General features: G+C 28.8%; 4 protein-coding genes and 1 pseudogene across 9 annotated transcripts; 2 read left to right on the top strand and 3 right to left on the bottom strand.

Annotated features, from left to right (window-relative positions):
• Positions 1-368: 368 nt before the first annotated feature.
• Positions 369-2641, top strand: LOC126842955 (F-box only protein 9). Its single transcript, XM_050580209.1, has 7 exons — positions 369-657; positions 742-904; positions 972-1078; positions 1161-1324; positions 1746-1940; positions 2012-2243; positions 2331-2641. Exons 1-7 carry the CDS (start codon positions 643-645, stop codon positions 2517-2519), a joined length of 1065 nt encoding a protein of 354 aa, XP_050436166.1. The 5' UTR covers positions 369-642; the 3' UTR covers positions 2520-2641.
• On the bottom strand, positions 2509-4437 carry LOC126842956 (progestin and adipoQ receptor family member 4). The gene is made up of 5 exons (XM_050580210.1): positions 4232-4437; positions 3917-4141; positions 3097-3200; positions 2900-3040; positions 2509-2844 (listed from the first exon to the last, which is right to left on the bottom strand). The coding sequence occupies exons 1-5, from the start codon at positions 4374-4376 to the stop codon at positions 2644-2646; spliced, it is 816 nt and encodes a 271-aa protein (XP_050436167.1). The 5' UTR covers positions 4377-4437; the 3' UTR covers positions 2509-2643.
• A 2302-nt stretch (positions 4438-6739) lies between these two features.
• On the top strand, positions 6740-8884 carry LOC126843240 (uncharacterized; annotated as a pseudogene).
• Positions 8885-10564: 1680 nt separating this feature from the next.
• Positions 10565-22840, bottom strand: LOC126843038 (uncharacterized). 5 transcript variants are annotated; one of them, XM_050580335.1, is made up of 10 exons: positions 13054-13176; positions 12811-12834; positions 12154-12189; positions 11955-11975; positions 11780-11821; positions 11362-11418; positions 11220-11267; positions 10807-10902; positions 10713-10730; positions 10565-10643 (listed from the first exon to the last, which is right to left on the bottom strand). In XM_050580335.1, the coding sequence occupies exons 1-9, from the start codon at positions 13106-13108 to the stop codon at positions 10720-10722; spliced, it is 390 nt and encodes a 129-aa protein (XP_050436292.1). In that variant the 5' UTR covers positions 13109-13176; the 3' UTR covers positions 10565-10643; positions 10713-10719. The 5 variants fall into 5 exon arrangements, 4 of the variants coding, with proteins under 4 accessions (XP_050436292.1, XP_050436291.1, XP_050436293.1 ...); XM_050580334.1 differs by having other exon boundaries at positions 11780-11827; XM_050580336.1 differs by lacking the exons at positions 11780-11821; positions 11955-11975.
• LOC126843039 (uncharacterized) lies at positions 14724-17922 on the bottom strand. 2 transcript variants are annotated; one of them, XM_050580338.1, is made up of 10 exons: positions 17804-17922; positions 17058-17096; positions 16876-16911; positions 16457-16477; positions 16235-16282; positions 15817-15873; positions 15443-15466; positions 14941-15036; positions 14804-14870; positions 14724-14744 (listed from the first exon to the last, which is right to left on the bottom strand). In XM_050580338.1, the coding sequence occupies exons 1-9, from the start codon at positions 17919-17921 to the stop codon at positions 14830-14832; spliced, it is 480 nt and encodes a 159-aa protein (XP_050436295.1). In that variant the 5' UTR covers position 17922; the 3' UTR covers positions 14724-14744; positions 14804-14829. The 2 variants fall into 2 exon arrangements, with proteins under 2 accessions (XP_050436295.1, XP_050436296.1); XM_050580339.1 differs by lacking the exons at positions 16876-16911; positions 17058-17096.
• Positions 22841-26639: the final 3799 nt, after the last annotated feature.

Here is a 26639-nt window from a genome sequence, read left to right on the forward strand (position 1 = left end):
TTTTATTTCTGTTATTTTTATTTGTTAAATCGATTTCTGTGTCTATATGAGGAAAAACAGTGATATTATTGTTATAAGAGTATTAATGTAGATTTTTAGCGGTGGTTTTTAAATTGTCCTTCTTTAGATATTGGACGCCTGAAATTGTGGAACACGTAGTTATCTAACCCATAAGTATTCTAACCAACAGCTGTATACCTTAAGCAAGAAGCATAGATTAAGTATACATCATATATTATGTATATATTTTAATCTACGCAAGAAGTTTTTTACAATTATTAAAATTCGACGGCTACTATCAGAAACAGCTGTTGCGGTAGCTCGAGTGACCTTCTTATCAGTGCCCTTAGGTGAAAAAAAATGTGTTGTTAAAAAGTGAAATCATAATAATGGTATCGACATATCTTAATATCAATTAAGATAAGATTTTTGGCCATTATACAACAAAAACCCTAACATAATATAATATTAATTTTTTCGTGAGTACACTTTTGTACTGAAATGCTACTCTTATATTTAATGCACCAAGATCACCACGTAGCCCTATTGATACGTGTATTGCTGTTGTTGAACTTGTGTCTTTGCTATTCGCTTTTGTACTTAGCGCACAAGTTGTCTGGCAAATACTAACCGTCAACCAAAATGAACAGTAACGGGGTAAGTAACGATTTAATTGTTTTCATTTTCTCTAAAAAAAAACCCTTATTTTGTTTTGCCACTAAGGGATGTACACGTTTTCAGGATGAAGACGCAAAGTCGTTGTTCTTAAAAGGAATCGAGTACGAACGCGATGGTAATCACTACGACGCAACAAAATGCTACAGGCGCGCTTTCAAAATGGACCCAGATATCGAAGACAAAATAACAGACGAGGACGTAGCTGCCTTGCGCCAGACTGAAAGCTGTATGAAATTTTTACTTGTGTTTATTCAATGTGTGCCCAATATTTATCAGTTAAATTTATAATAAAGCGGACGAAAGTGACAGCGAGGAAGATTATGACAGCCAAGAAGATCTGTATGTAAGACTTCAAAGAGTTATCGAACCGCAAATATGTTTTCCCGAACACTCGCAACAAGTGAGTATATACTATAAACAAATTATAAGCGGGTACAATTATGTAATCTGTTACACCACTGTTGATGTAATTTGTTTCACAGGCCACTCACTTTTCAGCTCTTCCGACAGAACTTGTACTGTATGTATTTAGATGGGTCGTATCGTCCGACTTAGACTTGCGATCATTAGAGATGTGTGCGACTGTTTGCCGTGGATGGTATTTATGTGCTAGAGACCCAGAACTGTGGCGTCGTGCATGTTCAAAGTATGGATTTAGTTCTTATAGTCTACAAGACTCAGTGGCACCAAGCAAATTATGATGTCATTTTTATTAAATCTTAAAATTAGCTACTCAATTATCATAAAAATATTGGCAGCTATCTAAATACAATTGCTCCAAGCAAAATACATTTTTAAATTTAAACGTTTTAATTTAAAAACTAAAAGTTTTATATTTATGTTTTACATACTATAGTTTAAATTAATTTTTTATTTTTATTACATATTTGTTTAGTTATATATTTTTCGTTAATCAACACTATTCTTAAAACTGTTCTGGTAATACATTTTAATGTACTACGGTGTCACTGACGATTATAAATAAATGTATAGGTTAACCTATACAAATGTATGTACACAATAACCACAACATAGTTTTATATAGTATTTTTTTTTTCTTTATTAAGAATTTGGAATAAATTGAATATTGACGATTTAGCTGCAGTCGATGGCAGTTGGCGAAAGATGTTTATTGAGCGTCCTCACGTACTGACGATAGGATGTTATATATGTAAAATATCCTATATGCGACAAGGAGAAGAGTCGTTTCAAGACTTGAGTTATGGCCCATCCTTAAACGTTGTTTATTATAGATATCTCAGGTGACGTCGTATAACATTTAGATTTCTAACTTGTATAGTGTAGTATTGAATTCATTTGTGTGTCACAATAGGTTTTTCTCCGATGGCCGTGTTATCATGATGTTATCCAGTAGTGAGCCTGGTAAAATTGTACAGAGATTGAAGTCAAAAGCACTGGCACCACACGACGTCTGCCTCGGTTACTATCAACTGTCCGACAATCAATTATTATTGAAACTCGACAGTAAAGTGACAAAAGCAGAGCAAAATAATAAACAAAGACATCGATTAGAAAATGTTCAAAGGAAAACTACATACTATATGGTAGAAAAAATGGGCGGTTGGCTCTAGTTTAAAATGTAATATAAACCATAACTAGTTTTGAATAACCATTATTATTATCATTTTCAGACCTTGGAAATTTTAAAACACAAATCCAAGCATAACCACAAACTAACATGGAAAGAGTATGAAATTGTGCACCGCAACCGAATCAACAAATTAATGACTACCAAATACGATTTATCTAGTAATCGTTTTCCTCCGTTTTTATATTCACGGGTGAAAAGTTATACGACTGAATCTGACAATGTCTTGTAAATAGGTGTAATTAAAATGTATTTATTATTGTTAAATTAATTTTATTTTTTTTTTGTTTTAAATTTTCAATGTATAAATATAATATTCCGTTTGTGCCTTGCGTACTTACCTATGTCTTTAAATTTTATTGTATATTTTTAAAATTCATCTGTGCCGTTAACCATACAATATCTTTTACATTGACTTGATGCATCCAATACATGGCTAACAGGACTAGTAAATGCATAATGTTGTGCGAATTGCAAAAGAAATCACAGGTTCCCGGAAATCTTCGTTCTGGCCACCGTGCCGCATTAATTATCCCTCCGATAATCGACGATGAATCCTATTTGAAATTTAGCCCTTTATATATTTAAAAATGTTTATTGTGTGCTAATTACCGCAAGAACAACATAGACTATTGCTGCAGGATCCCCTCCGCCATACCGGGTCGTACGCAAGGCTACCAACAATATTCGAATTGTAATGGGTAGAAAAAAATAAACCCTGCTCACCTTGATGAAATTTTGTTCGTGTATTACCTAAAATACCTGTTTTAGTCACTATAATATTTAGCATACCTACACACTGTAATTACTTTCAGCAATCCGCAAAAGCACGCCGTCCAGTAAATGGTTTTCACCGCTAGCTGATTGGTATCGGAAAGATTATAGAGGGACGCGGACATCATAGGCATTCCTCCTGCGGTTAATTTTAAGAAAGTATATTTTATTATAACGCTTCATAAATAATTACCTATAAAAACAGTTGTATTTACATGATTTGTTTTGGATGGGAAGAAGGCTGGTTTACAAAGCTTAAAAAAAGTACATTTTGGGAAGTTGTTTCCGTAGAAATATTCGTCCTGTATTTAATTACGAGTTTAAAGTATACAGATTGTACTGTATTAATTACATACACAATCCATTTTTGAATGAACAATTTTTTTTTTTTTGGTTTCTTTATAATATATGTGGAAAAGCTGAAGAAAAAAAACGTTTTTAAGTGTGAAAAAATAGGCATAGAAGAATATTTTCTTCTATAGCTCTAGACAGTTGGTGGCACAAATAGGGAAAAGTCTTAGGAGAGGCTTATACCCACGGGATATTTAAATAAAATTGATTATACCGGACCAATTTTGGATTTGGAGGAAAAAATGGATGTATTTTAGTTGTTGGTGCAAAAAAAAAAAGTCAAATTTAGCTGTAAATAAAAAGTATCATAATATTTTCAAATATTTTTAGGGGCAGAGCTTACACCCCCCCCCCTCCTCTATTTCCACCACCGGATCTATTGTGTTCATTAATAAAAAAAAAAAAAAGTTCGAAAATGTTGACATTGTAAACCATGTAAATTTCGTTAATTTCATCGGGACTAGTGAGACGGGTCAGGTTAGGTTATATATTTTCTTACTTTACCCAAGTATTGGGCTAGCCATATACCGAGTAGATCGGCTTTCAAGAGCCTGTTGTAAGTGTCCCTGTCGCCGTTGACGTTCATGAATGTATGGTAAACGATACTGCCGATCCACGGAATGATAGTGGCAATTATGTGACACCATTTGATGAACTCGATGCCGTCCGTGTACCACCATAAAGGCGACTCGCATATTACCAGGTACAGAGACAGGCAAAGTGCGACAACTAGAACAAAAAAATAAAAAATACCTATTATGTTTCATTTTTTAACTCCCCCCCCCCCCCAAGAGCGGCTGCTGTTATTATAATATTAACCGTGCGTGTATATGTTGACTGTTTCGTTGTGCACCGCGAAGACGCTGGCCAAACACTGGACGGGTCGCATCGGCGGTCTGTATCCGTATTCTATGTAAGGGTTGAAACGCAAGTGTTCGGGTACATCTTGTCGACAACATGACATGGCAATTTTGTTTGATCAGAACATCAGCTGTGGTGACCGGTAAACATGGTAGTTTTCGTGTAGGAAATTGTGTCGGCGCGGAAAATCGGAATAAAATAAAACAAACCAACAATATTTATATGTAGTAGCACATAGGCAACGTTAATCGAGCGTATGATTAAATTATAATAATTACCTAGTAGGTATACAACAAACGGCTGCTTGTACTTGATGTTAAAACAAGATTACTATTTTTTTTTTTACTAGTCTACGACCGAACGAAACAATACGACAAGGGGTAGGAATTGACGGTTGTCTACCAGAAAGTTATGAAGGTATCTGTGAGTATAGCTAGCTAGCTACCTACCTACATATTTAATTATTATACAACGAAACTCAAAGGTCGGTCTATGAGAAACGTGATCAATAATAGTTAAATATATAGACAAAATATACCAATGCGTGAAAACTTTTATATTATTCACTCGGTTATGTCCTATATAGGATACAAAAGAAAAAAAACGTGCAGTGGGGTCGGACATGTTGCATGTAAAACTACGTTAAAAAAATGGATAAAAACTATAATATAGGTAGGTAGGTCGTGAAAAAAAATCTATAAGTATCACTATGTAGGCGATACATTGATTTGTAAGACTGTAAAATATGTTCAAAACTATTTTTAATTTATTTATTTAATTATTTTCATTTAGTAGGATACATTTCTAGTTACCCATGTAAAAAAAATATCAATAAATTTATCTATTATACTACATAATATGGCTGTGAGAAAGTAAGTAATACATTTATAGAAATGGGTAATATTGAAAAACAATCGATTTTTGTAACGCGTACGGCGTAACTGGGACTGGCCAGTGTTCACAGTGATAAGAAGCCTCATAAGATTTACATTGATAAGTGGACTGGGAGACCGATACAGGTTACCTATAGCAGTTAAAGTTAGTAGTCCTGAAGCTACTTTGTGTGCTTTAAATTTATATACATTTATTTTCATACATAAAATATGTATGTGTTCATCCCACTCACACACTTATAATAGTTATATTATAATTGTTTTCATTTGATTAATAATACATCTTTGACCTTATATCATTGTACGCATTACAATTTTAATTTTAACCTTCGACAGATAATTCTCATTCAATCAATATAAGATCATGTTTGTATAAAACGAACTCACTAGTTCTCATTTTTTAAATTCTTAAAAGACTTGTCTCAAGACATATTTTGATTTAACCGTACATCATTCTGTGCTCTTGTTGTTGTAATAGCAGTACCGGACACTTGAATAAATATCAATTTAATTGTCTATTTAATATAATATACCGATTAACCTCTAGACATTTCATTCGTGTTATTATGTACTTATACTCGTATGTACATAATAAATACTTTATATTAATGTTGAATTTAATTGTACAACGTGCAGATAATGGTTAATTGTTACTTACCTAGTAAAAAAGGCATAGTACATGGGACTAAAATATAAACAAAAATAGTGATCAATATGAATTCATAATATTGCATACATAAGTGTGTAAGGTAAAATAACATGCCTTTATTGGTTTATGGTTACTATTACCTTGTAAATACGGCATAGCTGCTAGATAGCATAAATATAAAGAACAAAAATAAGTACCATTATTAATTCATACTCACAAACATTTGTGTGGAGGAAAATATTTAAAATGCATTCAAGCAATCCACTTTGTTCAATACAGTATGTTTTTAATTAGGGATTTTAAAATCAAAACTAAAGTTTATTGTTCATTTCGGACAATCAACCCGAGAATGTAATACAATATTATTGTAAAAAAAAAAAATACAAACTACCGATAATACTTCACACCAACAGTTACGAAAAAAATAACCAATTTTTGCATAATATTGTAATAATGAAAGATTGTAGCTCTAAAAAACACCGTCAAGTTGTACGACAAAAAGAACTTAAAGCGTTGCAAAGCAAATGAAAATGAACATAATACTAGCTGTTTTAGGAAATTATCCCTCTGACAAACGGATCAATTAAAGTATGACGCAAAACACTATAGTATTTGTAAGCAAATAAAAAACGTATGTATGTTGTGAAAAAACTTATGTGATTCGAAGTAATAAACAGTGTCGTTTAACGTTGAAACAAGTTTGAGTTGCTAAAAAAAATATTCATATATTCCAACTTTTTTTTTTCCAACAAAATAAAGGTCGATACGCACTGTACGGAACGTCAACGTCGCGTCAAAATATCTTTCCATGTATTGAATGGCAACGTTTACATTTACCGGCAACGTCGCGTTAGGTCAACATCACGGAACGGCAACGTTTCTCAAAAACTATATATTTTGAAGTGTTGTTGCTGGTCACTTCTGGTCCGTTCGGCTAGTGCGAATGTGCGAACGCAACGTCACGTTCTAGTTATTATTATTATTATTATTCATTTGTTATTCTTGGTTAATATATATTATTAAAGGTTATTCATTATTTTAACTATTCTAATTATCTGATATGGATGATGAAAAGTTAATTGAGCAAATTCGCCAACACGAAGAGTTGTATAATATGGCCAATAAAAAGTATAGCGATAATAATCACAAGGATGTGATATGGAAGAAAATTGGTATTCAATTAAAAACAACAGGTATGAATAACTTTATTTTATTTTTATTTTTATATAACACTATAACTTACAAAAACTTATCCCTTTGCCACGGTAATGATCCATTTTCTGAGGTAAAAAATGTTTTAAACATATCACGCACATTAAACGCTGAAGTATGGGCGTTTTCGCCTTGCCTATGTAAATGCCCCCAATTTGGTTCTCCTTCTGTTGGGTCTAAATGTTGAGTCATTAGAACATTAACCTTTATATAATTATGCAAAATGCAAGTGGTTAATATAATATTGTCCACATTCTCAGGTAGGGATTTTATACTTCTAAAATATATCCGAAATTTTCGAACCAAGTTTCCGAATGCGTTTTCTGATACACGCCTAGCTCTTGATAGTCTGTAATTGAAAACTTGTTTTTCTAGATCTCCATTAATTATAGAACCGGGGTAAGGTCTTAATCGGTAGGATTTACAGGGAAACGTCTCATCTGCTACAATTCCAAAGGGTACTGAGTCCCGGGAAGATTTGTGTCTTTTGGCACATTTAGCTTATTTTTTTCCAAAGCTTTTCCTAAATTCGAATTTGCAAATATTCCCCCATCACTATTCTTCTCATGCGAACCCACATCGAAAACTATAAATTTACAATTAGCGTCAACCAAAGGTAACAAATTTATTGAAAAAGTTCGTTTATAATTAAAATTTTGGGAACCACTATTGGGAGGAGCAAAAATGTCTACATGCTTCACGTCTAATGCTCCCAAGCAATTCGGAAAGTTCCGCATCTTCCAGAAATCGTCCGAAATCTTCTCTCAATCTTCTTTTTTTGGTTGTGGCATCACTTCTGATAACACATTGTCTACTATAGCTTGGCATACCTCTTTGACTATATAGTGTACAGTTAAATGCCTCAGACGAAAGTTAAATGATAACCTTTTCTAATGGATCGCCAGTAGCTAAAAATCTGAAAAAATGTTTATGTTATTCATTTTATTTAATTTCATTGGTAGGACCAGCATGCAAAAATAGATGGATTTCACTTCGAGATCAATTAAGAAAGGCATTGAAAAAAAAAGTCACAAAAAGTGGACAAGCAGCCAATATAAAAACAAAATGGAAGTACGAAGATTGCATGTCATTTATTATTCCATTTTTCAAAGAAAGAGGAACACACAGCAACATAGCAGAACCTGAAAGCTCAAGTGAAGAGTCTATTGACGAAAGTGGAGACATTATTGATCAGATTATAGATAACACTCAAAAAGAACAACAGCTGAAAAATGTTTCTAAAGGGGTTTCGGAAAAAACTAGGCGCCCAAAAAGATTGACTACATCTCCAAAAAAACCCGAGTCTTTGTATTCTAAGACCAGAAAAATAGACAAAACAGAAACAGCGACGCTGTACCAATGAAATATTTAGTCGAAAGCGATAAAAGCGAAATAAAGGTGACTCGAAATGATCATCCAATTGATTTGTTTTTTAATGGTCTGGCCGCCACTGTTAAAACGTTTTCACCGGAATATCAACATTTAGCTAAATCTAAACTTTTTTCTGTAGTATCCGAACTAGAATGGCAACAGTTACAAATTAAAAACTCAAATTTACAAGTTCCAGTCAGTTCTTCAACACCACAACACAGAACAAATATACCTACAATACCGATTCTTCAAACCAAAGCTACTCAACCATATGTTATGCCACAAAAAAAAGGGTCTCAGCCATTATATACATCTCATACCTCGGCATCAAGTCCAGATGATTGAATTGAACAATTTTGTATGTAGATAAACAAAATTATATATGTTAAAACTTAAAAGCTCAAGATACAAACATATGTGTTTCATTTATTTACAACTAAAATAAAAAATTGCTTTTTGTATTTAATATTGTCATACATTACCTTTTACTACTGATTTAACTGTTAATAGTCAGATTTATGATTTTTATTTCAATCTTTAAAAAAGATCATTGTATGGGTACTTTTTTAAATATTATAGTTGTTAACAACACTATAAAAAAAACCATAAAGTAAAAAAAAAAACATAATTTCAATTATATGCACCATTGGATGTTTTGTATTCTAGTTAGAACGCCATCCAAATTCTCCAAATAACTCGTCAACGTTTATCGGTAGTAAGTACTGTGTCTAAAGTATACTCCATGGACATTTGAAACTATTCGACTATTTTTACAGATATTTGAAACCGACTTATTCTTTTGTATTCATCCTGTAGTAAAAAATGTGAGTATCACAAACATATCGTTAGCAATAAACAATTTCGAATAACAATGATCCATGTTATAGTTTTTCTTGCTGAAAATAATTTTATCTAGGTTATTGTAGGATATTATACAAAAACAAAATTTAAGATTTTGTATTATTTTCCATAGCGTTATCAATTTTTGAAACTTGGAAACGTACATTTATTAAACTAACTTTTTAAAAGAATAATAATTTACTGACAATTTCGATAAGACGATAAGTAGTTTTTAATACATCCTTTTAACATTGATTATAAAGTTAACATTTAAGACAGAATTTGGGGTGCTGTTGAGTATATAAGAAAGTTAGGTACTATACTCCATAATATTTCCTCCAGTCCTAATGTTTAATTAAATTCTATCAATTTGTGTCGTCATCCTTGACCCTCACATCGTAAATTGTTTTGGAAAATATTCAGTAGTTGTTATTTAATTGAACAATTTATTAATCACATTTCAAAAATGTGTACACCCCACCAAACCTTTGAAAACGATTTTCAAAAAGGGCTGCTGTGACGTCCACACAACTGTCTAGAATCTAGTATTCGTGAAAATGGTATTATCTAGTGCCATTTTTATCAAACATTTATTAGGCATGTCTCTTTTAAATTTATTATCAGACCATATTATATACTGTAAATTGAATAAACATATGACTGCAGATTTTTTTACACGTTATCAATAGAATCACTCATGTATAAATTACGCATGTATATTAAAAATATATTGAATTCCAATATTTAATTTTTATACTGCATAACTCTAAAATAATTACTAAAAACTGACATCAATCAAAGTTGTATAGTTTATAATATTTTAAACATAGTTTTTAAAAACTTAATGTGACCACCTTATGGTCACAAAACACACCATAATATATCAAAATATTTATCTGTTAATTCATATTGTATACTCAAATAGGTACACTAATGAAAAACATTTGTTTGTTTTAAATGTCGAATAGTAAAAGTTTATTATAATTTGCTGAAATATATAATTATAGTTTTGTAAAAGTTCAAGTTCAAAGTTTCAACCAACCACTCAATTTATCTACTAAAAAGTTAAAAGGTTTACGTGTTTACGAAATAACTATTCGTAAAGAATATTGATGTTAATTTTCATACTGAGTGATATCTTATTGTCACAAACACACCCTTAAATGAAACATTTAATATATCTTTAATTACATGTAAATTATTATTATGTGTATACACTGTAATGTGTAAAATTATAATTAAAAGTATAAATAATGAAAAACAAGTCATCTTAAATAATCCAGATAATAAAAGTTTATTATAATTTAGTAAAATATATAAATATGCTTTGTAAAAGTTAACAAAAATCAATGATAATTATACTGTACTTAAAAATAATAGATATTCTTACACCTTTGGATTTATTCTGTAATTAAAGAAAATAGTTATATATATAAATTTATATTTATTTTTTTTAGCGGTTAGGTTACTTTACCTCATCTTTACCACTTGTCTTGAACAAAAAAACAGTTTGATAGTTAAATGAAGCTTACTAACTTAGTAACTATCAATAATTATGTTATTATTACCTGGCATGGCTTCAGCGCAAGTGCAAATTGGGCAACAACAGCAACGCACACATCCAAGAAAACAATTACAGCAATGCCGAAAAACGCATCTTTTCACTACAAAACCATTGTTAGTTATATAATTTTAAAGTACAGTAAAAGTATAAATCAAACTTCAATAGTGCTATGTTTGGAATGACCACACAATAATGCAACTACTTTCAATAATAATTTTAGACTCTGAAATAGGGTTCCGTGTCATTTTTAAATCACGATTCGACAGAAGAGTTGTCAAATATTATAAAAGTATATTATTATTTTAAAACTTTAACCATACTCTTTGAAATACAAATACGCATAGAGTGTATTATTTTTATCGTTAAGGGTTTTAAATATTATTTTTTTTTATTACAAAGTCTATAGTCTATACTGACCTTTCCGTTTCAATTCTTTTTCATTAGAACATTTTCCGCCTAATTTAACTAATTATACAAATAAAATTACTTTTTGCTTAAGGTGACATTTATTTATCATCATCATCAGTAGTTAACTACAAACTCTATGGTCTATACTGACCTCTTTGATGTTCCAATTCGTTATCATCACTATTGAATGAACATGAACATTCTCCACCTAATGCAACACATTATACAAATAAAATTACTTTTTGCTTAAGGTGACATTTATTCATCATCATCATGTTAAAAACAAAAATAGTAGGTATTATTTTTTTCTTATTTCACATGGTACAACTTAAACATTAAAAATAATAAATCCTTATTTCACTCAAATATTTTGATTATCTTTTTTGTCGTGTAATACGTCTAAAATAATTTTTAAAATAAATGTAATCTCTAAATGTACGGTTATTTTACTTCAAGTCCTATATTACTTCATGATAATAAATCATTAGTATACAATAAATCAGTAACAATGCATTAGTACCAATTTATGTATACAGTAGGTAACTATAAACTCTATAGTCAATACTGACCTTTTGGGTCTTCCGATTTAAAAACATAAGCAGAAGAACCATCTTCACCTAATCAAACACATTATACAAACAAAAAAATTACTTTTTGCTTAATTTTAAGTGAAAATTCATGATAATGATGTAAAAAAATTATAATTTAGTGGATATAATTTTTTCCACATTTCAATCTGATTACCTTTTTTGCTTTTAAATACACCTAAAACAATTTTATTATGAATGTAATCTCTAAATGTACTGTTATTCTTCTACAATAGGCCTAAGTATGGTGCTTTGGATAATATGGCCGTGACAGTAACCGTTGGAAGTTTATGCTTTAGCCAAGCACCAATTTATTTATACTGTGGGTAACTACAAACTGTATATTCTATACTGACCTTTTGGGTCTTCCGTTTTTTTAGAATCATCTCCATCTAATCCAACACATAATACAAAAAAATTACTTTTCCATAATTTTAAGTGAAAATTTATTGAGGTAAATTATAATTAAGTAGGTATTATTTTTTCCACATTTTATATGTTGCAACTTAAACATTTAAAATAATTAAATCTTTATTTGAATTTAATATTTTTATTAGCTCTTTGGCCGTGTAATAACTAAACAATCTAAAACAATTTTATAATAAATTTAATCAATCAGTAAATGTACCGTTATTCTACTTCAAGTCCTATATTACTTTATGATAATAGAATGGCGTTTTGCAGAAAGAAACCATCCCACGAGGCACAAATGTACTTTTTGGATATAGTTGAATGGCGTTATGCAAAAAGCAATTATCCATCAAAGTTAAGAAAAACGAGAGTTTAGTATAACGAGATAGATAATTTTAGATTACGTATTTTACAAAATACAACCAAACCAACATTGAAGTGCAGCGCTATCTATCATTGTTTTAAAATGATATCCAAAAAGTACATTGTGGGATAGTTGTTTTCTGCATAACGCCATTCAATAGTATACACTAAATCAGTAATATTTTATGAGATAAAAAACAAAGTAAAAGAAGAATGCCTTATTTTTAGTAGTTACTTACTTGGATATGGCCGACCTTGGGTGACTAAATATAAAAAAAAAAATAAGGTAGCAATATAAATTAATAATCGGACATAAAAGTTTGTGATGCAATTATGTATAATGCATTCATGTCATCATGTCAACTTGAATCAATATAATATGATATTAAATTAGAAAAGTTTAAGTCATAATTATAGTAATATTTTAATTTCGTATAATCAACCTGACAATAAATTAGTGTAAAAATGGAATCACAATTTACCCAATATTGTTTCCAAAATAATGACAGCTGTAAGAATGTAAGCAATTTTTTGCATATTGAAATAATTAAAAACTATTAAATAATTATCGTTTCTAACTTTGAAAAACACTGTGTATAGTTGTACGGAACATATAACTGTACAGAGGAAAATTGTTATGAACATAATAATATGGTCTATTTGGCAAGTACCTATGATGGCGAAAACAATATAATTTGTACACGGTACGTTTCTGAAATAAAAATATGATTCATCACAGTAAGACATGTGGACTAAACAAATAAGTCGTTAGCAGTAAACAATTTCGGAGAACAATGATCCATCTTTTAGTTTTTCTTGTTAAAAACAATTTTATTAAGGTTCTTGTAAAATATTATATAACTAAAAAATTTAAGAATTTCGACTTTTGAAACTTGGAAACGTACATTTATTGAAATACATTTTGAATATCATTATAATTTACTGCACATTTTGAAGAGTCGATAAGCAGTTTTTAATATTTCCTTTTTAACGTTATAATAAAGTTTAAAATTTAAGACAGAATTTGGGTTGCGGTTGAGTATGTGAGAATAATACTATACTCCATAAAACTTCCTCCAATCCTAAACTGGAATTCAATTTTAATCATTGCTCAGCAATATATTATTTCAGGTGCGTCACCCTTCACGAGAACAGAGGATCCTCATTGGCTAAATCCATTTTACGGTCAATGGGTTCTTTTTGTAGATAGTTGGTAGTAAAGAGTGATATAAGGAATTTAATTTTGAACCGTGGACAGCGAGAAGGAATTTTAAAGTTAATAATCGAAAGTAGAGTTGAGGTGTCGATGGATTTAGAAGTTAAGTTACAGTAAAAGAATAGGCTTTGGGATTGCCGAAGACCAACAAAGGATGTGGGATTGAGTATTAGAAGGTCAGTGTCGTAATTATGCGATTGACAGGGTATCTTCATTGCATAAGCTGGAAATATTAAGAACTTACGTTGGACATGGTGGATCTATGAACTATCATCTGCGCCTCGGGGGTCCCACACAAATAAGCCATACTCGAGAATTGGTCGTACGAGGACACAATAAATGAATTTAATTTAAAAAATAAATTGATAATATACACTAAAACAAAAGTTATTTCAACTGTCGAATCTTCGTAGGACACCCTGATTTGTTTATTTATACATTTATTTAGTGTTTAGGTTAGTTAACCTCATCATAAACAACGATGATGAAAATCGTTCAATCCTTTACCTAATGACTTAATTATTAGTAATTATAAAAGTGAATAGTTAAATTGAAAACTTATACGGAAATCTAATAAAATTAATTCAATCAACCAATCAACTTATCTTTAGTGAATAGTTAAATGGTTTAACGTGTTTATGAAATACCTATTCGTAAAAATGTTTATGTTAACTTTCATACCAAGTCATACCTTATTGACGCAAACACACTTAATATTAAACATTCGGATATCTTTAACAACAAGTAATTTATTATTATGTGTATACATAATAATGTGTAAAATTATAATTACAAGTATAAATAATGAAAAACAAGTCATCTTAAATAATCCAGATAATAAAAGTTTATTATAATTTAGTAAAATATATAAATATGCTTTTGTAAAAGTTAACGAAAATCAATGATAATTATATTATACTTAAAAAATATAGATATTCTTTCACCTTTGCATTTATTCTGTAATTAAAAAAAATCGTATATATTTATTTATTTATTTAGTTGTTAAGTTACTTTACCTTATCTTTAACAATTTTCATAATAATTAATGAAAATTCTTTGAACACCAACGAGACAATGCATCGTCTAAAAACAATTATAATGGTTTGAAGAAGTATACTAACTTATTAGTTGCCAATAATTATGTCATTATTACCTGGGAGGATTTCAGCGCAAAAGACAATTGGGCAACAACAGCAACGCACACTTCTAAGAAAACAATTACAGCAATGCCAAAAAGCGCTATGCTTCACTACAAGAACATTGATAATTATATAATTTTAAAGTACAGTAAAAAGTATAAATCACATTCCAATTTTGTTATGTTTGGAATGACCACACAATAATGCAACCACTTTTCAATAACAATTTTAGAGTCTGAAATAGTGTTTCGTATCATTTTTTTAAATCCAGATTCCATTAAGAGTTAAATATTTTTCATAAATAAATAATAATATTTCAAGTCATATATTATTTCGCGGCAGTAGTATACAATTAATAAATCTATAAAATTGTATAAGATAATTAAAAAAAATATATATATATTTTTATATAAAATCTAAGAAGACTTAATTTATATATATGTTATATAACATCTATATAAAATAATATGTATACATATATATATTAAAACCCAACGTGAAATAACTCAGACTGACCTGTGTACTCCATATTACTTCTATCTAATCCAAAAAATAATACAACAAAAATTATTACTGTTTGCTTATTGGTATATAGATAAATAATAGTTGTGTAAATATATATTTAAAAACTGAAATCAAACTGATGTTAATACAATTTAGTATCTGCCTCTAGTTAAGTACTCCTTATGTAGGACGTATATACAGCAACTATTATTTCTATAATCAAATTATATAAGGATTTAGGATCGATAGGCCTAAGTAAGGTTGTTTCGGAGTGTTATGGAAGTGTTTTTTTTAATTTAATCAGTAATCGTGAAAACTTTTTGCTTTAGCTGAGTACCAATTTATGTGTACAGTAGTTAACTACAAACTCTATGGTCTATACTGACCTCTTTGATGTTCCAATTCGTTATCATCACTATTGAATGAATATGAACATTCTCCACCTAATGCAACACATTATACAAATAAAATTACTTTTTGCTTAAGGTGACATTTATTCATCATCATCATGTTAAAAACAAAAATCAGTAGGTATTATTTTTTTCTTATTTCACATGGTACAACTTAAACATTAAAAATAATAAATCCTTATTTCACTCAAATATTTTGATTATCTTTTTTGTCGTGTAATACGTCTAAAATAATTTTTAAAATAAATGTAATCTCTATAGTACGGTTATTTTACTTCAAGTCCTATATTACTTCATGATAATAAATCATTAATATACAATAAATCACTAACAATGCATTAGTGCCAATTTATGTATACAGTAGGTAACTATAAACTTTATAGTCAATACTGACCTTTTGGGTTTTCCGATTTAAAAACATAAGCAAGAGAACCATCTTCACCTAATCAAACACATTAAACAAACAAAAAAATTACTTTTTGCTTAATTTTAAGAGACAATTCATGATTATGGTGTTGAAAAACGATAATTTAGTGGGTATTATTTTTTTCACATTACAAATGGTGCAGCTTATACTTTTAAAATATTTTAATTTGTGTTTTAATATTTTGATTACCTTCTTTGTCGTGCAATACACCTAAAACAATTTTATTATGAATGTTATCTCTAAATGTACCGTTATTATACTACAATAGGCCTAAGTATGGTTGCTTCGGTGAATTATGAACGTGTTTTTAAATTTAAAGGCATGCATCACCAAAAAAATAATAATAATTATTGATTTTGATATTTTACAAAAAATATTGCGAAAACTGAATTTGAAAAATAAACTATTTATGGAGTTACGGGAGAATTACGAATGTACCTATGACGTCATTGCGTCGGCCGTCAATTATAATATGTTAACGACGAATATCGTTGACCGTTTTTTTTTGGGGGGGGTTTTGTAACCGTGAAAACTTCTTGCTTTAGCTGAGTACCAATTTCTGTATACAGTAGATAACTACTTGTATGAATTTTGTAGTCTATACCTACCTGTTGGGTCTTTCGACTTCTGTAATCCATCTTCACCTAATCCAACACATTTTAAAATAAAATTACTTTTTGCTAAGTACATTTGTACACACTAAATCAGTAATATTGTATGTGATTGTAAAATATTTAGTACAATTTTTAAAATAATTTATATAAAAAACAAATTAAAATATATAACGTGCCTTTAGTTGTATCAGGATCAATTGGCCGACATTGTGTGACTAAACATAAATAACCAAAAGTAGGTAGCAATACAAATTAATATTCGGTTACAAAAGTTTGTGAGAAAAATTATGAGTAATGTATTTAAGGGGATTGCATGCGGTCGGTTTTTTCAGTCAAAACACATTATTTTTATTCCATTGCACAGACCAAACCAGTAATCCGATAAACAACCTAAAAACAGTTTTGAATTTGCCATGAAGTTTACTTATGATCGGTCAGGGTACTTTTTTCAATTTTATATTTTAACCCTTTTCAAATTTGATTTTAAAATTTAAAATTGTATATAATGTTTAAACGTATTTTATACATAGTAGGTGTAAGATATCAAAAAAATACCCTGACCGATTATAAGTAAACTTCATGACAAATTCAAATCTGTTTTTAGATTACTTATCGGATATTGTATGTTATATTCACTAAAATGGTTTTTACTCACAGACAAAATAATTTAAGTTACAATAATACCATGAAGCCTATTCAAATTAACCGGTAAATTAATTGACATGATCGAAATTTACTAAAACCACTTTTTTCATAAATATTGCCTATACAAAACTCCTTAAAAACCAACCGCATGCAATCCCGTTAAGTAATTAACTTGAATCAATATAATAGGATATTATGTTAGAGAAGTGAATGTTATAATTATAGTAAGATTTTTAACCTGAGAATCAAAATGTGTAAAAATACAATAACAAATTACCCATTAATGTTTCCATGATAATAACAGCTATAAGAAAAATGGCCATTTTTTGCATATTGTAACAATTATCGTTTGTAATTTTGTAACACACTGTGTATAGTTGTACGATAGTGAACATATAACTGTACAGAGGAAAATTGTAATGAACATAATAATATGCTCTATTTGGCAAGTATGATGCCAACAACTTTATTATTTGTTCTTCGTAATTTCCGAAAATAAAGATATGATACAAAATAGTAAAAATGTGGGCTCCACAGACATATCGTTAGCAATAAACAAATTCGAATAACAATGACCCATGTTATAGTTTTTCGTGTTGAAAACAATTTTATTTAGGTTATAGTAGAATATTATACAAATACAAAATTTAATATTTTGTATTATTTTCCATAGCGTTATCAGCTTTTGAAACTTGAAAATGTACATTTATTAATATACATCGTTATTATAAAAATAATTTTTACAATTGCGACAAGTCGATAACCAGTTTTTAATACATCCTTTTAAATTGTTGTCATAAAGTTTGAACTTTAAACAGGATTTGGGGTGCGTTGAGTATATAAGAAGTTAGGTACTATACTCCATAATATTTCCTCCAGTCCTAATGTTTAATTAAATTATATTAAGTGCGTCGTCATCCTTGCACCCTCACATCGTAAATTGTTTTGGAAAACTATTTCAGTAGTTGTTATTTTAATTGAACAATTTATTAATCACATTTCAAAAATGTGTACACCCCACCAAACCTTTGGAAAACGATTTTCAAAAAGGGGCTGCTGGGGTGACGTCCACACAACTGTCTAAAATCTAAAAAAGGCTATCGAAAATAATATCGCCTAAGTATTTAAAAAAAAAAACATCATTATAAATCGAATTATATATTTTATACATCACTGAATTTATATTTAAAACACAATTTTAAATCATCCCATTTTCACTCTTAAATATAGAGACCACCCTTCTTAAAAATGTTTTTTTTCTCTTTAAATTTTATTTGCTATAATTTCGTAAAAATTGTTGAATCGAGTGGATGTTTTTATCAAACATTTATTAGGCATGCCACTTTTAACATTTATTTTCAGACAAAAATGTCATACCACTTCTTCCCTAAATTAGGGTTAATAATTTAGTTTTATTAAGCGTGTTTTTGGGATTAATGGTCAAAATTGTCGACTAAAAATAGGTCTAATATATACCTTATTACATACTGTGAAATTGAATAAACATGACTACAGATTTTTTCCCATCAAAGAAAACCAAATTGTTAGACGTAGGGAGTACCTTAACAAGTCAATACTTAAGCTAGTGAATATTGGTCGGGTCGAGTCGACATTTGTGTAATGACGTTATGTAATTTTTAAAAATAAATTACATTTATTAAATAATGTTTATACTTCATAACTCTAAAATAATTACTAAAATTTGACATAAATCTAAAGTCGCATAACTACCACCCAACAGGGTGGTAATTATGCGATGGACACGGTATCTTCAATGCATAAGCTGGAAAGATTAAGAACTTACGTGGGACATGGTCGATCTGTGACCTACTATTTGCGCTTTGGAGGTTCCACGCAAATGAACCATACTCGAAAATTGGTCGTACGAGGGCACAATAAAGGGATTTTAATGAAGTCTAAGATTTTGAGCGCTCTGCATGTTACTTAGTTAATGTGAGTGACAACAAGAGGGGACAAATGAAAGAGACAGGTCAAGAATTTTAAGTTCGAATTCAATGATATCTAACAACATTTAGGTGATAAGTGATATCTTATTGACACAAAAAAAACCATTTAATATCAAAAATTCGGATATCTTTTTTACAACAAGTCTTTTATTATTATGTGTATACACTATAATGTGTAAAATTATAATTATAAGTATAAATAATGAAAAACAAGTCATCTTAAATAATCCAGATAATAAAAGTTTATTATAATTTAGTAAAATATATAAATATACTTTTGTAAAAGTTAACGAAAATCAATGATAATTATATTGTACTTAAAAAAAATGATATATATATATTATATATATATATATTTTTTTTTTTTATTTATTTATTTAGTGGTTAAGTTACTTTACCTCATCTTTAACAGTTTTCATAATAATTAAAGACAATTTTTTGAACACCAATTAGTTAACTCATCGTCTAAAAACAATTATAATGGTTTGATATAGTATACTAACTGATTAATTATCAATAATTATGTCATTATTACCTGGCATGGCTTCAGCGCAAAAGACAATTGGCCAACAACAGCAACGCACACTTCCAAGAAAACAATTACAGCAATGCCAACAAGCGCTTTGCTTCACTACAAAAAATTGTTAGTTATATAATTTTAAAGTACAGTAAGAAGTATAAATCACATTCCAATTTTGTTATGCTTGGAATGAACAGACAATAATGCAACCATTTTTTAATAATAATTTTAGAGTCTGAAATGGCGTTTCGTGCAATTTTTCAAATCAAGATTCCGTTAAGAGTTAAATATTTTTTATATATAAATAATAATATTCCAAGTCCTATATTATTTTGCGGCGGTAGTATACAATTAATAAATCTATAAAATGTTATAAGATAAATAATAATTGTGTAAATATCACATATTTTTTATACGCACTAATATATATTTAAAAACTGAAATCAAACTGATGTTAGTACAATTTAGTATCTGTCTCTAGTTAAGTACTTCTTATGTAGAACGTATATACAGCAACTATTATTTCTATAATCAAATTATATAAGGATGTAGGATCGATAGGCCTAAGTAAGGTTGTTTCGGAGTGCTATGGAAGCGTTTTTTTAATTTATTCAGTAATCGTGAAATTTTCTTGCTTTAGCTGAGTACCAATTTATGTATACAGTAGTTAACTACAAACTCTATAGTCTATACTGACCTTCTCGATCGTTCGATTTAAAAACATAAGCAGGAGAACCATCTTCACCTAATCAAACACATTATACAAACAAAATAAATTACTTTTTGCTTAATTTTTATTGACAATTCATGATGATGGTGTTGAAAAACAATAATTTAGTGGGTATTATTTTTACCATATTACATGTTGTGCAATGAATACATTAAAAATATTTAAATTTGTATTTTAATCTAATATTTTGGTTACTATCTTTGTCGTGCAATACACCTAAAATAATTTTATTATTAATGTAATCTCTAAATGTACCGTTATTCTACTACATATGGTTGCTTTGGATAATTATGGACGTGTTTTTAAATATAATCAGTAACCGTTGGAAGTTCATACTTTAGCTGAGTACCAATTTATGTATACAGTAGGTCAGGCGCGTAGCCAGGAATTTCAAAGGGGAATATATTTTTTTTAACTTACAATCATACAAATTTGTAATGTTTACATTAATTAAATATTCATACGACGAGTTTTTGTCGCGTTCATTTATTATTTTCTCTGTAGATAATACTATATCACAATGAATATTCATAATCGCCAAACCATTTAAACGATTTTCACCTGTTGTATTTCTTAATACGTATGGATCTTTCGCTACTTGCCGTTGTCACCGGTTAAGTTACTAATATTGTTAAAAGTCGATAAAAAGTAGGGAATATTTCTTCATTACATTCATTCAAAGTTTCTATAGCCTTTTTGGGAGTTTTCTATTTTATCTTTTGATGCCAAATTGTGAATTCACCCCGTGCAGAATATTCATCTGCTTCGATATCTATTGAATATTTTTCTAGAAGCTCTTTAACATCGGTTTCATTTTCGTTGTGTGCATTTATTAAACAAATTAAATTATTCAGTAACAACTTGTGGTTTAAAAATCTGTCATTTAGTTGTTTACAAAAATTGACCAAAAACGGTATAAAAATTGATACCCTAAAGTAGACTTCAGGAGATTCTGTTGTAATATTAACGCGATTTCGTTGATTATTTGCTAGTCTAGGTAATAAAATTGTAATATCTAACAACTCACATTTTTTCTCAGCTTTCGAGTAATATTGTTTGAATTTCTGTTCGGCTTCTGTACGAAGTGACTCTTTTGCTTTTAGATCCCTATCAGCTACTTCCATCGATTGTGGCAAATCCATATTTTCATTTTGCAATTGACAACTTATATGATCTAAGGAATACATATTATACAGCTACGTATTATTTATTTACTGAATAACAATTAAATATCAATAATATAGATTGTAGGAATGTGAAATCATAACACGACCGAGAGGGGGGTTGGTGTTACAACACCTATATACCCCCTCCCTACGCGCCTGCAGTAGGTATCTACAAACTGTATAGTCTATACTGACCTTTTGGGTCTTCCGTTTTTTTAGAATCATCTCCATCTAATCCAAAACATAATACAAAAAAATTACTTTTGCTTAATTTTAAGAAAAAATTCATGATGACGATTAAGAAAAATTATAAATGATTAAGTATTGTTTTTTCCACATTTCATGTGGACTTCAACTTAAACATTTTAAATAATGAAATCTTCATTTAGCTCTAAAATTTCTATTAGCTCTTTTGCCGTGTATACATCGAATACAATTTTATAATAAATGTAATCTCTAAATATATCGTTATTCTACATAACTTTTATTACTTATACTCATACTTGTATTTCAAGTCCTATATTACTTCGTGATAATAGTATACACTAATTGTATAAATTAGTAATAATAAAAAGAGAAGATTAATGATATTTTTTTAAATATTTTGTATAAAAAAACAAAGAAAAATCTGTAACGTGTCTTTAATTGTTAGTTGTTACTTACCTGGATATGGCCGACCTTGTGTGACTAAATATAAAAAAAAAAATTGTATTTTGTATAATCAACCTTGGAATTAAATAGTGTAAGAATGCAATCACAAATTACCCAGTAATGTTTCCAAGATAATGATACATGTAATAAAAATAGCAATTTTTTGCATTTTGTAACAATGATCGTTTATAATTCCGAAACACACTGTGTAAAGTTGTACAGTAGAGAACATAATAACGTTGAGAGGAAAATGAAAATGAACATAATACAAGCTGTTTATACAAGTGTCCGTCTGAATAGCGGTTTTACTAAAGTACGATGCATAAGACTAGATTTTTTGTAAATTGTATTTGTAAAAAAATTGTACAACGTATGTTGTGAAAAAACTTGTGATACAAAGCATTAAAAAGTTTCGTTTAACGTTGAAACCGAGTTGCCAAAAAATATTTATACATTCCAATTTTTTATTCGAACAAAATAAGACAAAATCTCAAGTATGGCAATTATACATTTATCAAAAATATAATAATAATAATTTTCAGATACTTTTTGACTGGTGGTTCATTCGCACATAGTAACCCACAACTATTCAACGGTCTAGGTGCAATTTTCCCATTTTTAAAATTGTATTTATAATAATATCATTTTAGCTCCACATTGAGGCTAAAAAAATTTCAAACTTTGCAATTGACTCACAATTATGCATTACATATATACAAGTATTGAAAAATGTATACCAGTTTTCAAAATTATTGTCGTTTAACGCGTTTTAGAGGACGGTTAAATTTAGAAATAAATGTGTTCGATAGAAAATACATTGGAACACGAGTATGTCTTGTGGCGTTCCTCTTCCCGAAACCAAACTAACGATCGTCCAAATTGTTTTAAGTTTTCGTATAGGTTTTTCAATAGGATAGAACATTTTTCATCTTTCAATTTTATTTTGACGCTTCGGCACTATGTAATTTTTATTTAAATTAAATTCTAACTTTTAAACTTCATAACTTTAAAATAATTATTAAAAACTGACTATACACCTGTCAATAGTTAATTAAATATAAGATAACTTATCATAGTAAATAACTATTTTTTTGTTAATAAAAAAAAACTACAATATAATTATGGTTAATAACTATTAACAAAACTCAGTTGTATACTTACAAAAGAATCAGGTAAGGTTTCGAGGATTTATATTTTCAGTAGTGTACGGTTTCCAATGCAAATTTTTTTATCGTAACCAATCTTATTTCGGCTTCTAGAACACTGTCAATCATGCAGAGAAAAAGTGTACTTAGGAACTAATAAGTATTTTTGGTGCAAGATACATGATTTATAAATTTGCTAAATCAAGAAATAGTAGTTAACAACTAAAAAGTTATCGTGAGTCCAGGAACAATAAGTAAATTTATAATAAAAATAAATCAAAACCGAAAATAGTTATAGTTAATCATATACAGTAGGTATGCTTACATTGTTATTACTGATAACTACTTATTTTTTTTAGCGTGACGAGCATTATCCTATAATTAAAACAGGTATAAAATAAATAACAAACTTCATTATAAACGTATTACATAACTGTATAAAGATTAAGGCCAAGGCGATTTTTTGAATTCTCAATAATGATTGCACTTTTTTTTTGTATTTATGTTTTTTTCTATAAAACTTTTTGCGAGTCCATACCGTCAAGAAAATACAATAAGTTAATAAAGAACGCCATTGTCTTTAGGATTTCAGTTTTTACCTTGAAATTAATATTAATCAGTATATTATGCTTGATGGCAAACTCAAACTGATACTGATCAGTGGAAGCAATTTTTCAAAGGAGGGATAAATCTGGTAAAAATTTTCCTCACTGGAGCCTATATATATCAAATCAAATTTTAATTTCACAAAACGAAAATACAACTATTTAGATATATGTGGAAATACAAGAATGTAAAAGGAAAATGATAACGCAATATCTTAGATTTTTATTTTGCATTTATTGTACGCGCTGTATTGATTCGTCATAATAGTATAATAATGATATATTTTACAAATATTTTTCATGATCAATTAAAATAAATAAATAATGTTATGCACACACGAACATCAAATCGGGATACGTTTTATTCACAGATTAACAACTTAACGGATTTAAATAATTTATTCATCATCTTTAGATATGTTCAAATTCGTCTCACTATTAAAATGTTGACCCTATGTATTAAATACGAAGCAAAACAATAATAATTTGAATTATTGTTCTTACAAAATAATAATATTCGTGTCACTGTATATAATAAGTACTTAAATTAATATGTCGCATTATAAGAAAATTTCTGAGACAAGCATAATACTAGATTATAACACTAAAACATAACATAACTTAAAACATTACATGAAATGATCATCTCCTTGTACATATTTTTTATTATAAATGAGAAGCGTACATTATAATGTTTAACAGTATAAGTACAATTATTTGATAACTGAATATAATATTATATATTTTATGTATTGTAAGGCTACGCAGGGTATTTAAGGTTTTCTTTATTACCTAATCGTTCTATGACTAACCTAACCTAACACTGTATTCATGTCAAAAATCAACAATTAATTACACTTCAGTTGGCCGAAAGCATGGTTAATCCATTAAATCCTAATCCTTAAATCGATACTAAGACTATGTTATATCATTAAGGAGCCAATTAATATTATTTGTATTTGATTTAGAATATAATATTTATACTTAGGTAGGTATGTATATTAGTATTTCAAACATCTATTTTGTTATTATAACACAAAAATAATCTTATTTTGCGTTATACTTAATAGCTATTTTTAAAACACAGATAAACACTTAAGGGTGAATTAAATTTTCGTTCGAGCATATCATATAATAGTATGCATATAAAATATATTGTGTAATATTATTATGTGGACATAATACCTACTCTATGTATAAGAACTGGGTTCAAATAAAAGCGTAACGTTGTTGAAAAAAAATTGTCAACCACTCGAAACCAGCGAAGCGTTATTTAAGTGGTTGGTCGAGGGCACAAGTATGTATTCTTATAAAGATACACCACTAAGGTTAGAATAAGTAAGACCGTCTGAAGTGTAGATCCGAGCAAATTATTTTTATGATCATCCTGTGAAAGAACATGCACGACGGGTAAAACATAATAATATATTATTAACGGATACATAATTAAAATGATTACCAAGGCAGAGCAAATTAGTGATTTATACTTAAAGAAATTACATTATTAACTCAGTAAACCGACTTAAACTGGTTACAAAAATAGTTAACGCCTTAAATGTATTCATTGTTTTTAGAATCATTATTTATATATTATTTTCGAGACAAGTTAATTCAACTATAATTGGGCGATCCAAACATTAAAGAGTGAAACTACTTAAGATTATTTTAACTAGAACTTATATATTTTACGAGTTAGTGCCCAGCCTTGTACATTTATTTATTGATCCACGTTGACACAAACAAGGGTGTGTAGGTGCTTGAAGAGTTTAGCCTTATATCTACTAAACTCCGACAAAATTTGGACAAAAATTAATTAGTTCCAATAATTTGGTTGCTGGAGCAACAATCTTCCTTCTTAACTTCCCAAGCTTGCCCTCCTCCCTTATTTAAGCTACCGTGGAATCATTTTCATGGCACATTAAATAAAGGAAAAACTTATATCGTAACTGCAGTCTAACATCAATTAAAAAAAAAAAAAATGTATTAACAACAGTATTTGGTTTGATAGTTGTTTTTTATTTCATTTTTTACCTATACACGAATCAATAATAATTACCTATCTTACTTGTAAAATATTGATAAATTAAATATATAGATAATAATAATTTAATAATTAAATTTAATCAAGATCAAATAGTGTTTAATATTTATAAATATATATAATATATATATATATTATATATATATATATATATATCCTTATTTTGTTTATAAATAATATAATATTATGTACACGTCCATGTTGTTTTATACGTGCCATAAAAACATTAATATGTAACAAATTGGATAAAACATAACAGTAATTAATATTGTATCATATGATTTTTTT

The sequence above is a fragment of the Adelges cooleyi genome, unplaced genomic scaffold, assembly GCF_023614345.1.
Source record: "Adelges cooleyi isolate 19-005CV unplaced genomic scaffold, UGA_ACOO_1.1 ACOO_flye_CR_arks_rails_tigmint_CR_PRNA_574, whole genome shotgun sequence".
NCBI lineage: Eukaryota > Metazoa > Arthropoda > Insecta > Hemiptera > Adelgidae > Adelges > Adelges cooleyi.